Source organism: Agelaius tricolor, unplaced genomic scaffold, assembly GCF_023055355.1.
Source record: "Agelaius tricolor isolate 1412-34295 unplaced genomic scaffold, bAgeTri1.0.p SCAF_17, whole genome shotgun sequence".
NCBI lineage: Eukaryota > Metazoa > Chordata > Aves > Passeriformes > Icteridae > Agelaius > Agelaius tricolor.
The window spans coordinates 16,736,474-16,751,318 of record NW_027269277.1 but is presented as its reverse complement, the minus strand read 5'-3'; the positions used below and the strand labels follow the sequence as shown (position 1 = coordinate 16,751,318).

Here is a 14,845-nt window from a genome sequence, read left to right as displayed (position 1 = left end):
GTGGGTGAGAGAGGAAGTCAGGGGGGTTTCTCTTTAGTAAAACAGAATGCACCTCTCAGCCTGACTCTGAAAGCATTGACTCAAAGATTTTGAAGAGTGATTTAAAAATGCTGGTGATGCTGAGGTTTTTCAGTCAGCAGCCACGTGGAACCCACCGCGGGGCAGCTTGCAGGGGTTGAACCAATTCTGTTTAACAAAGGCATAGCTGAATCCAAATGAAAACTGTGTTTTCCTCAGGACCTCACTCTGCTCTCAGCTGCTCAGTCTAAGTTTGAGAAAACACACCAAATTTAACACAATGTGTCCAGATTTATTGTTTATTTATAACTGAGGACAGAATCTGGCCCATGGTCTGAGTTCATCAGTTGAGCAGAAGTAATGCTGCAAACTGCATCCTTTGCTTCAGCATTAGGAACAATAAATATTTTCCAAACTTTCCATCTCATTGAGAACTTTGCAGGTGAGGATTTGTTCCTTGGTCAAGACAAGTAAAACTCACCTTTTTAATGTTTTATGTATGTTTGCAGCTGGCTGATTTATGACCTCAGCAGTGCAGCCCTGAGACCATTTGTAATAGATGGTGACTGCTGAGGGCAAAGCCAACCCAGCTATGATTTTCTCCACTAAGTTAGGCCAATCAGCAAACACAAATTCAGCATTTTAGGTTACCAGAATATTCATGCATCATTGTCTTTCTTCCAGGAGCAATTTCCTGCTTATGATGAAATCACTTTTCTTTTTTCCCCTTAAAGCTCAAGTGATAAATGCTTAGGTTGAGCTCACCACAAAGTCCTATTTTAACTCTTCTTATATCAAGATTTCTGTGAATTTCCTTCCTGAATATTTGGGTTTTTCTTCATTTTGCTCAGTTATTACCTGTGTGTGGGTCAGAGCTCAAAAAGATTCCAGGAGAACTCTTGAGCTCATTCCTGTACCTTGTCCCACACTGGACTTTAAACGAGTGGAATAAAATGATTACCCCAGAAAGGGACACTGGAAAAGCTTTTTATTGAGCATTTGATCCAAATAACAAACTTGGGATTATATTATTAACCTTTCCAACTGATTATAAGTTACTTTAAAATAAAGAATAAACCATGGAACATGTGATTTTCCTGGAGATTTGTCCTGAGGGCAGCTATCAAACCAAGGTAAGACTCTTTACTGTGGACTTAGGTTTAAAGAGGTGTGTTTAAGGCACGATGCTGCTCTTTCATGCATGTGCTGGAATGGCCACATTGATCCAGAACAATAAAAAAAACCCATTTCTGAAACTTATCCCTGAATAGTCATCAGGAACAGAGATGCACTTGCTGGAATGGCCACATTGATACAGAACAATAAAAAAAACCATTTCTGAAACTTATCCCTGAATAGTCATCAGGAACAGAGATGCACTTGCTGGAATGGCCACATTGATACAGAACAATAAAAAAAACCATTTCTGAAACTTATCCCTGACCAATCAGGAACAGAGATGCTCTTGCTGGAATGGCCACATTGATCCAGAACAATAAAAAACCCCTGAAACTCATCCCTGACCAATCATCAGGAGCAGAGATGCTCTTGCTCCTCTGTGCAAGGAGCCTGCCTTGGTTTTAGCCTGTTGCTCCCTGGATTCTGGTGATCCCAGCCCAGTCACCAGCGCACTCCACCCTCTGGAATGTGAATTTCAGCCTCTGGGCTGCCCAGAGCCACTCAGCTGCTTCCCTTTGCGTGGCCAAGGGTGGGAGCTGATGGTGAGGGTTAACATTTTCTCTTTTCTCCCTACAGGACTTGTACCTGCCTCTGTCTTTGGATGACTCGGATTCCCTGGGAGACTCCATGTAGAGTGAGATGTCCACGTTGCATTTGGGATACAGCAAAGTACCTCTGCCACACAAGCAGATCGGTGACTGGTGCTTTCAAGTCAAAGGACACACAGTTAAATGTCATTTTTGTTCTGTGATTTCTCCTCTCTGTGCCACAAACCAACACCTGCCAGTCTATAGAGATAGAGGGATACCATTCTTCTTAGTCACAGGGGTGCAAAATGGGCATTGTGAGAAATTTGGGGCCTCCGTGCCAAGGATTCCGTGCATTTCCCATTTTCTTCTGTTGTTTCTTCTGCTGCTGCAACCATGTGGTTTTCCTGGTGTTAGTAAAGTAGCTCCCCTGGAGGTGTGCAAATGGAGCCCTTGCTGGGCAGTTTGCAGGCTGGAGCAGGGCAGGTGATGCTCTCCACCTGTGCAAACTGCCAGCTCACCTGCTCCTCATTCACAGCCCCACTTTTGGCACCTGCATTCTAAAGAGTCTTGGTTTTATTGTGGAGAGCAGGAAGGGAATTTCTAGTTGGATGCTTAATATGCCAGCAGAAGCTTGGATGAGATTAGGAATGATTGTGTCAGATGCTAAGTAAGGTTAGTACAATAATTCAAATTATTCAAATATTGTTTGGGATTTTTTTAATAATTAAGTAAAAACCCCCCATAAATCAGCTGAGTTATCTGGTGTAGAACATCTTCCACATGCAATGCTGCTAGCTGGTAACAAATATTTATACCTCCCCTATGGTATCTCTCTATCTCTGTTTGTAACAGTAATGCCTTGTGAACAGCCAACACTGAAAACACTGTGAGAATTTGTTTTCAGGTTTGACACCCTATAGGTCACTTTTTATAGCAAAAAAATCAATACACTTTTTATAAAGGAAAACCTTTTATCTGTGTTTTGGGAGTAAGGATTCAAGCTCCTTCTTTTTTATAAAAGCTGGTAATTTTCTTTTGTTTAAAAAACACGTTCAGAAAAAAAAAAAAGTACAAAAAAAACCAACCACAACTGCAGAACAATAATAACAGCAACTCAGTTTAGAAATCCTGTCATCACTGCCAAAACAGACACGTGTAGGGGGGAAAAAATGGTCAATTCAAAATATTGAATGTTTTGATAGTTTTTGTAATGTTTAAGACTACGTATTTGGTTTTTTACACTTCAGTATTCCTAACTATGGCCAGATTCTCTACTTATATAACAAATGAAGTTTTGTGGTGTTCTAAAAACCTGTATTTTAAGAAACTCTTCTATCTGAGAAAAACAAACTCGCTGTATTTAGAGAAGCTTTTGCTTTTATTAATCAGTAATGCCTCCTCCAGAATGCAAAGTTCATCTCCTCACGCAGGCCTGGTGGTTTTTACTGCGCCAAAGCTTCGTCCTAGGCCAGCTGCCACTGCCTCCCTCCCTCATGGAATAAGCTTTGATGAAACTGATTCTTGCAGAACTTTACCTAAATGAAATCTGTGCAATCAAGCCTTTCTTTGTTGCTCTATTTGCTTTTTTTTTTGCTTTTTTTTTTTTCCAACATAGACACCTACTCCCTGTTGCCTTGCAACCCCTTGTGGTTAGGATGGATTTCATCCTTGTGATGTTTGATGCTCCACGAATGCTGGGTTGTTCCCAAAGCCACTCCAGGTTTTGTTTGCTTGCATTGCTGGGATGAAACAATCTGTGCAGGCTGCATCTTTTGAGGCTCGTGTGATCATACTTATAATGCAACTTTTTAAAAGAGATTCATCAGAGAGAGGCCAGGATTGGGAATTGTCAAGGGGTCAGAGTTATCATGCACCAAATTTGCACCCAGTAGTCTTAGTGCATGATCATTTACAGCCAGAGTTTTGCACAAGGGGCCATTTGTTCTCACTGATAGCTTCATTTGATTGAATAACTCTCTGACTGCACAACTGCTAAATGGTCATTTTAAATATTGTAAATAGAATCCTGGGGTTAGTTCACAGGCTAAGGGCTCGTTGAGGGTTTGTGGGGGGAAGGATGGTGCTGTGGACAAAGCTTGGGTGCAGCAGTCAGCACACCTCTAAGCCCTTGGCATTGCTGAATTTTGTGTCTGAATGGGAGCAGGTCTCTGAGTAACCCTGTGCCTCAATCTGTCTGTCTGTCCCTGCAGGGACAGCTCTGTTCTACCTCACTGGGGGTTGTGAGGCCAAATGTTGGTTAACATTTGTCAAGTGCTTTCAGATCCTCTAACAGAAGGTGCTGAAATATTCTGGGTGCAGATTTGGTTATGGGTGCTAATTTTTGGCTGTTTAATCCTGTGAGTGCTACTGTAGAAGCTGGTCATGAGCAAAAAGGACTTTTTTAAGCATAAGGATGTCAAAGGCCTTGGTTATGCTAATTACAATATTATTCATCAGAGCTTTTGTCTTAGGGAAAGCTTTAGTGGGACAGACCACTTAACATGCTTTTACCCTCTCCTCTGTTCTGCTGGTGGAAATCCCAGAGTCCCTCCCTGAGTCTCTGCCTCTCCAGGGACCCTGAGCAGTCAGCACGGATGGACTGGAACTGCAGTCCAGGCTGTTGTCACACTGTGACAGAGGCCATTCCTGTCACAGTCAGGGTGAGCCTGTCCTGCCACCTTTCCTCAGACAGAGCAGGAGACCAGCCATGCAGTCCCAGCCAGGTTCTCGTGCTGCTCAGTGCAGGATGCTCACCACAGATCCAGCAGGAAACCCAAATCTGGGCTGCTCTGGGCTCAGCAGCCTGAGCTGCTGGAGCTGCTGGTGGAAAGGAATCTGGGAGATGCTCTCACCCAGTTTGTGTAAGAGAAAGCAGGATCCCAAGGGAGGAATGATGCTTTGTTTGGATGCTTGTTGGGCAGGGCTTCCTTTCCTTCCTGCCAGAAGCTCTGTTTGGTTATTTGGAGATGCTTTTCCTGGTGGAGCATCACTGAGGAATCACTGAGCTCTTCCTCCTGAGCTGCACCTGGTGACACATCTCAGACCTGATCCTGCCAGCTCTCCCTTGGGAATGCAGCTTTGTTTGCATGAGGATCATCCTGTGGTGGGGCTGAGCCCAGCAATTCCTTCAGGGAATTAGGGGGACCTTGAAAAGGCCTAAAAGGATTAGAATTAATTGTTCAGTGGGAAAAATAGCCATTCAAACCAGCAGAAGCCACAAAGAAAACAGGGTATGAGGTCAGACTCCCAAGTTTTAAGAAGCAATTTTCTGGGTAGAAATGCCTGGGCAGTGGAAGTCAGTGAGCATTTCAGCTGTAGCATAGAGTGAAGTCTGTATTAATGCCAATATTGCATGAGTTCTTGTACAGAAATGCATGTGGAATGTTACATACATTCAGAACTAGTTACCTTTGGCTTTGTAGGATCCCTCATCTAGATTTGAATACAAAGAGAAACAGTGCACAGGCATCAGACCTTAGTTACTGAAACAGAAGAGCAGCTGTGATTCAGGAAAAAACCTAAAAGCTTAAATTTTAGCAAGTGCTTTACTCCTGCTGACTTTTCATGAGATTAAGCTTGGATTTGGTCAGAAAGCTTTCCTGAACTGCTGTGAATTAGTAATTACTTCCAATTTACTATGGCAATTCCAGACCCTGTGAGATCCTGGAGCAGATGATAGTAATTCCACTATATACTCCACAGTTCACCTTTCATATTGATTTTTTTTTTTACATTTACAAGCACATAAACTCCACATGATAGGAGGATTTGCCATATTAATTCTGCTATAAAAACCCTGTCTAATTTGCCTCATGAGGCTGCCTTTAGTGCTTTCAGAGACTAATTGAATCACTGAGACTATATTGTTTTAAAACAATACAGTATTTAAAAACAAAATGGAGAAACTCTTAAAATAGCAGGGCTTTGTTTCTTTGAAATCTGTCTTTATTCAGAATAATTTAGCAAATTTGCATATTAAGATCCCTGTTTCAGACACAGTCATTAGGAAGGAATAGTACATACAGAAGGGTTTAGCATTTTTACACTCAGGTGATGGTCTTGACTGTAGAAGATGAGAGGAATGCAGCAAAATCTTCAGCCTTGGGATTTTTATCACTTGTAAAGCATTTATAATCCTGAAGTTTCTGGTTTAAAGCCTCATCTGGTATATGATTTGGAGCTAGTTCAGTTCCACCAGCTAAATATCTTGAAGTGATTTGGAAAGAGTGTGATAATGAGATTTTACTTTGTGGTGGGAGTTGGAAGCAGCTTTTCCCTACCACTGTCTGTGTTTCCAATATCTGCACATTATTTATTGTCTTCTCAGGAGCTAGAAACCTTAATTGTGTTATTTCCATCGATAATAGAATAATCCTGCTTAGAAAACAACTTCCACATCTCTCTCACCCTCAGCTAACACACGTGTAGGCATACAGAAATCCACACACTTGGTTGAGCTGCCATTTCTCTCTCATCTGCTTGTTCAGTACTTTTGAAGGGGAAAAAAAGGAGGCAGAACCAAAAACTGTGGCAAACAGCAAAGCAGTGTCACACCCAGGCATTTCCAATGGGAAGCAAGGGCATTAAAGTGTTCATTTCTCCTTATCCACATGGAGAACATTTCCTGGGATGCCTTTTCATGCCTTTGAGGTCAGTGCTGCTCTTCCTGCTGCTTCCCAGCACAGCGTGTGGGAGTGCTCTGGGATTCCAGGCTGGATCCCTACCCAGACACTGTTCCAGGGACAGCCATCCCTGGAAGTGACATCTTCTCTGCAGGGCCCCAGTGTGGGTTTTGCAGCCTGAGCCTTCCCCAACATGCTGAGAGCACTGCAGTGATTTTGCTGCTGACCTCCGTGGTGCCCCACAGCCATGCAAAGCAACCAAGAGTTCTCTTCCACTGTAGTAGAGGCAGAATCATTTTTAGAGAAAGGGATAAAAGATAGCCAAGTGAAGTAGATATAAAATTAGCCTAGAAAGTGTCTCCTCAAGCTAAGACAATCCATAACCAGAGAAAAGCTCTGTAGAGGTGTGTGTTTGCCACACACCAGGTGCTGATCATGACCACAATGGAATAAAACAGCTTTTTTTTCCTTGTGGTGACTTAGGCTCCAGGTCAATTTTCTGGTTGCTGATGGAAGCAGGCTGGGACAGTGTTTGGGACTGGTGAGGTTCTTTGTAGAAGCAAATGGATGGCATGAGATCAGGATCTTTTTTCTGTGTATCTAAAGAGTCAGGCCAGTCCTTACAGCAGGACAAGTGCTTTACACAAGACACCTGGAAGGGATCCAGCTGGAACCCCACCCTGGTGTGATGAGAGCAGGAAGGTGAAGACTTTAAGTGCCTTCTAACATCCCCTGGGCTTCAGAAGCAGGACTGTGCATGTGCCCAGCAAGGCCTGGGGTTCAATGGCCTTGACCAAAGGAGACAGGGCACACTTGAATTCTCGAGGTATGAAACCCATCTCTTGAAAATTGCTGTCTCCAGAACCACAGAATTCTCCTGGCTGTCCCATCTGCATGAATCTGAGCCTCTCCACAGTATCTCAGGAAATGTTAAAGCTGAGTTGTGTGTCTCACTGTGGAGTGAACAGGGCTGGGTTCTGCTGCAGTGGTGGTTGATTCTGCTGTTCACATGTTCTTCCTCCTCCTCCTCTGCTCCTGGCTCGAGAGCTGCTTTCTCCTGGTGCCTGCAGGTGAAAGGCTGGGAGCAGCCATGTACAGACCCCCCTTTGCTTTGTTTTGTTTCCTCTGGAACAGTTCTAGTCAGTGATGACTGAAGGTCTGAGGCCAAGGTGACAAAGCCATGTTTTAACAGGGAGAGGGGAGATTTTCAGGGAATATAAAGTAGGTGGATGGAAAGGGTTTTTCCAACAATGCCATTGCACAGCTGCTCTGACAGGATCCCAGCTGCAGAGCATGGTGTGAGTGCTACACCTGCAGAGGAAAATGTGCAGTTTGGGGTCACAGACCACTACCCATCCCTTGGGACATTGCTTAGAGGAGGTTAAACACATCAACACCTATTTTTGGCCAACAGATGAGCTTCTGGGCAAATGAGAGTCAAACCTAGTGGATTCAGCAGTGGGTTTCAGAGCTGTTGGGGTGTGGCACACTCTGGACAGATCACTTCTCCTTGTGCCAGTGCACAGGGGGCTGGTCCCAATACTTCCCTCCACCTGTAGGGTGCTTTGAGATAAGCTGATACAAAGAGCTTGATTTTAAAGTGTATTCATTGCTCAGCAAAGTCTGAACACGTTACAGAAGCAAACTGGCAACTCTCTCACAGAACTCTGGCTCCCTCAAAACTCTGCTGTAAAAATGTTTAAGTATTTCAGTCATGGGGAAAGAGAGACAGCTCATTTTTAGTTCCCCATTGAAGCCATGGGGGAGCCAGCAACATCCCTGGGAGGAAGGAGGTGCCCTCATCCAGCAGCCCCTTTCTCTCCTGCCTGATACAGCCCCTACTGCCCCTCTTTTTCTTAGATGTACGTGCACATACCAGGGCAATTCGTGCTAGTAGTCAAAATATGGGCCTTCTGTTTACAAACAGTGATTAAGTCTAATTATTTCAGTGGCTTTCTACCAAGAAAACAGTGGGCCAGGTGTTGAAAACCTTCTTGTTTAGAAAGTGTTCATGGTCTACATGGGAGAGAGCAGCGTCCTTGCTTAGTGCACCTGAACTCTCCTCTTGTGACTCTTGCTCTTTGTCTCCCTGAACTCAGGGCTCTTGAGCCAGATTGGAGATTCCCTAGGTCTGACTGTTTATCACTCAAACTGAAGAAAAAGGAGGATGCCCAAAGGGAATTAACAAATCTTGGCAGTAATTAATCTGTCAGCTGAAAAAGAGAAAGCTGGCATCATCAGGCAAGGATGGCATGATGGAAAACACAGGGAATGAAGGGAGAAGCCTGGTCCTTGGAGGAATGGTGGGGGGTGTTTGTCAGGAGGTAGGTGCTGAGTCATGAAATGAGCTGGAGCCTCAGAGAAAATCCAATGGCAGGGAGAGCACTGGACATGTCAGTGCCACTGATGTGCGGGAATAATGAAAGACAAAAGGCAAGAAATTCCAGGGACAAAGAAAGAAGGAGACTGGGGCTAGCTGAGGATCTGTGGCTTGGTGTGGGCAGAAGAGCAGCAGCAGCTCCTGGCTGTTTGTTGGGAGCTGTGTCCCTGCAGGGACCTAGGCCAGGGCATGGTGTCTGTCCACAGCAGTGTCTGTCCCTCTCCCCTTGGCAGAAATAAGGCCAAACCTGGCTGCAGGCAGGAGGACCTGGTGTGAAGCTCCTTCCCTGCTGCTGTTTAGTGTGACCGTGTTCACAGGGGTCTCAGGCTGAGGGAAGAGATGAGGATTTGACTCCATGTTTCAGAAGGCTGATTTATTATTTTATCATATATATTACATCAAAACTATACTAAGAGAATAGAAGAAAAGGTTTCATCAGAAGGCTGGCTAAGCTAAGAATAGAATCAGAAAGAATGATAACAAAGGTTTGTGGCTCAGAGAGTCCGAGCCAGCTGACTGTGATTGGCCATTAATTAGAAACAACCACATGAGCCCAATCCCAGATGCACCTGTTGCATTCCACAGCAGCAGATAACCATTGGTTACATTTTGTTCCTGAGGCCTCTCAGCTTCTCAGGAGGAAAAAATCCTAAGGAAAGGATTTTTCATGAAAGATGTCTGTGACAGTTTAGCTCTGCTGCCAGCACGTGCCATCCCTCAGGGGGAGAAGGAAGATCCAGGTTTATTTACACTGCTCCCTGGGTCAGATCAGAAACAGCAATCACTGATCAGCCTGCCCTGGCCTGGAGAGGACAGAGCTGGCATTCTGGGGGATGTAGGAGAATAATGAAGGCACCTGAGAGCCTCCCATCCCCTCCCACAGGGCTCAGCCTGCTCTGGGAAAGGGGGCAGCCAGGGGGAAAAGGCAGCACAGACTGCTCAGGGTGTGCTGTGTGGGCACAGAGCTGATGCTGATCGTGCCCAGGAAATGCCCAGCCCCTGTGTGAGAGCTGCTGCAGCCACACAGCCATGGGAGCTCTGCGCTGAACAAGGGCACCTGTGTTTGCACTGCTTTTCTCATGAGATCTTTTTCCTAAATTCAGTTGAGTTGCTTATGAATTTAATCCTAAACCACAAAATAACTGACTCATCCAAACACTTTTTTGCTCTACAGTCTCAGATTATTTATTTTGTTGCATAAAGATTGCATCTCTTCTATTTCCATAAATTCTCAGACACTCAATATAATGCAAATGGAACCTAATACACCTAATTTTCTGCTGCTTTAACCAGGCAGAAGCTCCTCTGTAATTAATTTATGAATCTATCTGGTCCAAGGTTGGTGTCCTGTTTCAAAGATTGATTGCAGTTGATAATTCTTGTGTGATTGATTACTTGAGTGCAGATTCAGTTTCCTGGGTGACAGCTGCAGCCTTTGCAGAGAAAACCTCACTGACCCCAGTTATCAAGTGATCTCTTGTATGGACCTTGAATAGCAAGTTATAGATGGGAGATATTTTGTATAGTTGAATTATAGTTACTGATAAAGCTGAAATAGTTTGCTGAAATACATTACAAGTTTTAGAATTGAAAATTAAACAAGGAACCTCAGCAAATCAGGGCCTCCTCCATATTTTTTGCTCCTAAAGAGTGTTGACTTTATCTCACTTCACTCTCACTCAGTCTACCAATAGACATGCCCTGAGCCCAGCAGGTTTATGGGACTAGAAGTAGTATTTCTATTTTTACCAGTATTTTTCTGCTCTAGTCCCAGCTAGTACCAGGCAGAACAGAGATTTGTGGTTGGCTTGGTTTTTAGAGAAAAGCATTGCCAAATGCCTCTGAAGTAAAAAGGAAGGTTGGGGTCATTTCAGGTGACTCATCTAAACTCAAGGCTGCTTTTGAATTTTATCCAAGCTGGTTCTTCCATCTCTCTTTGCAAGAGTTATTGATAGGAAGTGGAGCTAAATTGGAGTCACATTTGCACAGGGGGGTTGTTGCAGAGCACTGGGGCTCACCTGGCACATGCAGGCAGGATGGAACACGGTGGTGGCACCAGGTCAGGGAGAGCCAGAACCAAACCCTGGCTCTGGGAAACCCATGCAGAGGCTCAGACTTGGGAAATACCTGTAAGGGACCAAAGGATTCCAACCTTGGCTCCAGGCCCAGTTCTTTACGTGACAAATTCTATTTTCAGAGAATCCCTGAAAAACATTTTGTGGGGTTTATTTTTGTTGTTGTTTGGGTTTTTGGGGGTATGTTGGTGGAGTATTTTGTCTTCTTTTTTAAATTACAGCATGGCTGCTTTTCTCTATCTGCTTCCAGCCACTGCAGAGCATGTATGGATGGACTTGTAATTCACTTTCCTCAGCAGGTGGCAGGTGAAATCCTGTGATATTCTGTTTCCCTCTCATGCTGACCATACAGTCACAGGGGGGTTGCAGAACACACAGCTTTATTTCCTTTCTCTCGCTCTCTTTAAGACAGAGGAGCTTTTTCCAGATTTAGTGTGATGTCTAATGATGCATTTGCCTAAAAAGAAGAATGTCTAGGGAATTAATTGCACTTAATTGGTGTTTTTAGATATGGTGAAGCAGGAGTATTGAATGTAAGAACAAGGAAGCCTGTGAGTTATAATTACATGCTGAATTCTGACATGTGAAATTGTTGTTAGTTTGCTTCTTATTTAAATGATGGGTGATCCAAGCAGCTTGAGCACCATGGCAATCCTAGTACAGCTGTGATTAGCAATTAGAAGACACCCAGGGTCTTTTGGAAAGAGGAAACCCGTCTAGCCAAAACTCTTCTGTTCTCTGAAATGACACATTGCCCTCCATAATTCTCTGGATTTTGTGACACAGTCTAGTCTGGAAGCACAGGAAAGGAGGATCAGCCTGCTGGCTTTGCTGTCACTAGCCTTTGTCTGCTTTCTCAGTTACAAATCCTGTCCCAAGCTGAGGTGAGCAGCTGCCAGCCTGAGCTCTCACGCTGCTCTTGCCTGGGGAGCAGGAGCTGCCTCTGCTCAGGACCCTGTGGCTCCCAGAGCTGCAGAGCCACCACCCAGCACTGCTGAGGGAGGAGATGTGCAGCTGAACTGGCACCTGATGGTGGATTACTGTCTCAGACCATGCATTGAGTTCGTATGATTTCCTCATTAACGACAAAGCTGCAATATAATATAATAAAACTGAGAGGCCACGATGGATTTTCTCTTGTGGTTCAGAGGGTGGGGGTTGGAGGGGCAGCTGGGTTTAAAGTTTAGCTGGTATACTTTAAACTCTGTGTACATAACCTTGGAGGACACGGGGGTGGGAAGGGGTCTGTGGTTATTTTGGTGGGATTGGTAAACTTCAGGATGTTTTTGTTTAAAGAGTAAGGTATTTAATTAATGACATTGTACAAAGAGTTATTAATTTAAATAGTGCTTTTGTTCTCCTACCCCAGACCTGTCTAACCTTTCTTTTTGGCAAGCCTGCAGCAATGCTGATCATGTTGACTTTTGTACCTTGGGGGAGTGTGTGGAAGGGGAGGGGAAATGCTTTTCTCTTCAGACAAATAACGTTGCCCATAGTTAACTTCCTGCTTGGATATGTACCTTGAATTCCCTTTATGCTGAATTTTTATGTGAAGGTCTCTTCAAAGGGACAGAACAAGCAGAGGTTATTCCAAAAGATCTCAACTGTATCATCTTGTAATATATTGCAGCTTTATGCCAATGATTCCTTGCTTACCTGTACACAATCCATGCATGTTTTGAACTAATTTTGCATTCTCCATTTGTGGTGAGTTACTTAGCATTTTAACCACCTTTTGTGCCATTCAACTTGTACAGAAAACATTTTTATTGACGTTTTAAAGGGAGGGGGAAGAAAATAAAAAGACCCCTTCTGCTCTCTAGTTGTAGGTAGAACTCAGTTACTTAGCAAACAGATGTAGATGAGTGGTTGTAGTGTTAGAAATGTTGGCTTGCTCGTGAACAAGCTCTTGAGAGTAAATGCATGGTCCTGTACCTCTCTTTTCTTAATTAGCTCTTCCTTTCCTCCTGGAAAGATTCTCTCTCTCTCTCTCCCTCTCTCTTACTCTGTCTTTGTCTCTCTCTCTCTCTCTCTCTCTCTCTCTCGTGGTTGTAAAGTACAGATTTGGGCATAAAGAAAACGATAAACGACCAGGTTTGAAAAGCAGTTCTCAACAGGTTCTCTCGGGGACCGTACTTCTCGCAGTGCCTTGCCTTGGCACGTTGATCAGATCCAGCTTGCAGGATACAGCAGGAGGAGATCAGTCCCCAGCGCCTCTGCCCGAGCCGGGAGCGAGTGCAGCCTTTGGAGGGTTGGCTCTGCGGGAGGGTGAGGCGCTGCTGGGCCGCTGCAGCTGAGGCAAGGGGCACGAGCGGCGCTGGCCGTGGCCTCCACTCCTGCGGGGGTGCTGGGGATGTCCCTGGGACTCGTCCCACGGCCCCTGATTTGCGGAGTTTGCACACACTTTTGATTTTCCTGCATACACAGCAAGGGGGTGGGGATGGGATATGGGAATTATGTTGTTGGGGGGGTCTGTAAACAACTCCTTCTCCACACTCCTGAGCTCTGAGTTGAGTACAAGGGGCTTCTTGTTCATTAGCTGTGGTTCTGTTGGCAGTGAAGGACAGAAAAAATGGGCAAAGTCTTGGAAAAGATGGGGTCACACACAAAGACGCATTTTGTAAGAAATGGACTTAAAGAAACCCCAAAAAGCCGTGCCACGAAATCACAAAGTGTACCTAGATCCACACCTCTATTCCCTATGGCTCTTCTCCCTTAACAGAATTTCCTTTTGTCAGAAGATTTGACTAGGAAAAAATTCCATTTTTGTGAGGTGTTGTGAACTGTTTTTACTACTTGTAATAACCATCCCGGGTCTGAGTATTCTTGTAATGCAATGCCATGCAGCAGAGAACCTGTCCACTTTATAGCTTTGCTCTCAATATTTGTTACTCATTGTTTTCTCATCTAAATGTACATTTGCAAGATGTGTGTAATGTCATTTTCAAAAAATAAAATTTGGTTTCAATATCTAGGCCGATAAAAACCTTTCTGAGGCTTTTATTTGTTGAGTGTGTGTTGACTGTGACTTGTGAATTATAGAACACTCATTCATTGTGATACCTCAGCTTTCCCAAATCTACCCCACTTGTATAAATGCAGAAAAAAAAAAGAGGCTGGGGAGGGAATTTGATGCCCCTGAATGAATTAAGATACAAATCTGCCTGACTGAAGCAGCCCAACCTGTGCAGGACCCATCCTTTTGCCTAAAGGGATGAGCTCTGTGTGGGTCCCACTCTGGGAGAAAAGGGGAAAATAAGGGCAGCTCTTTCCCTGTGTGAGCACTGCAGATAAAACTGTGGATTCAGAGCAGCAAATGTGGCCCCCATCTGAACTCTGCCCTGGCATCCAGAGCCTGGGCAAGGCCCGTGCAGTCCCACATGAGTTTGGGGAACTTTGGTGAGATTTGAGAGCTGCACTGTGTTTGTCCTGCCTTCCCACACAGGCCTGAAAAAGCTCCAAGTTTTCCCTTCCCAGCCTCTCTGTCAGAACCACAGTGAGGACAAAAGCTTTCTTCCCTGTGAGCCCTGGGAAATGACAATAAAGCTTGGGCCACCAACCCATCGCCCCTCTTGGCAAAGTGCTGGCACCCACTTGTGCCTGGACAGCCAGAGCAGCACAGACAGTGCAGTTCTGTTTGCAGGGAAAGGCCATGAGGAAAAAAAATGCAGTTCCCATCATGCAACCAGGAGAAAAAGCACACTCAGGGCAGCCTTTATGTGAATGTGCATGGGCTGAAACTGAAGGAAATGTTATCAGAAAAGCAGAACGAGTGCTTTAGAAAAATCTCTGCTTGTGTCCCTGTGCACTCGAGGAGCCAACAATAAAGCAGCCTGGTGTCTCTTTCAGGGGCTGTGTGCTGGATCAGGTCAATAAAATCCTGGAGGAAGTGCTCCTGCCCATGCAAAATGTTCTGAAAAACCTGCTGTGTGCATCTATCACAGCTATTCCAGGGACTCTGGAGAGAGAGTTAAAAGGAAATCTAAATGCTGGTAGTGTGGCACCCCCAACCAGCACTGCAAGCCATTGGAAATGATGCTG

General features: G+C 44.7%; 1 protein-coding gene across 3 annotated transcripts in view; it reads left to right on the top strand.

The window, feature by feature from the left end:
* Positions 1 to 13,790, top strand: part of DCX (doublecortin) — an 83,102-nt gene extending 69,312 nt beyond the window's left edge. For all 3 annotated transcript variants that reach the window (XM_071442706.1, XM_071442704.1, XM_071442705.1), the window contains one exon: positions 1,774 to 13,790. In XM_071442706.1, the coding sequence (XP_071298807.1) occupies positions 1,774 to 1,830 (57 nt within the window). In that variant the 3' untranslated portion in view covers positions 1,831 to 13,790. The remainder of the gene's footprint in view (positions 1 to 1,773) is intronic.
* The last annotated feature ends 1,055 nt before the right edge of the window (positions 13,791 to 14,845 follow it).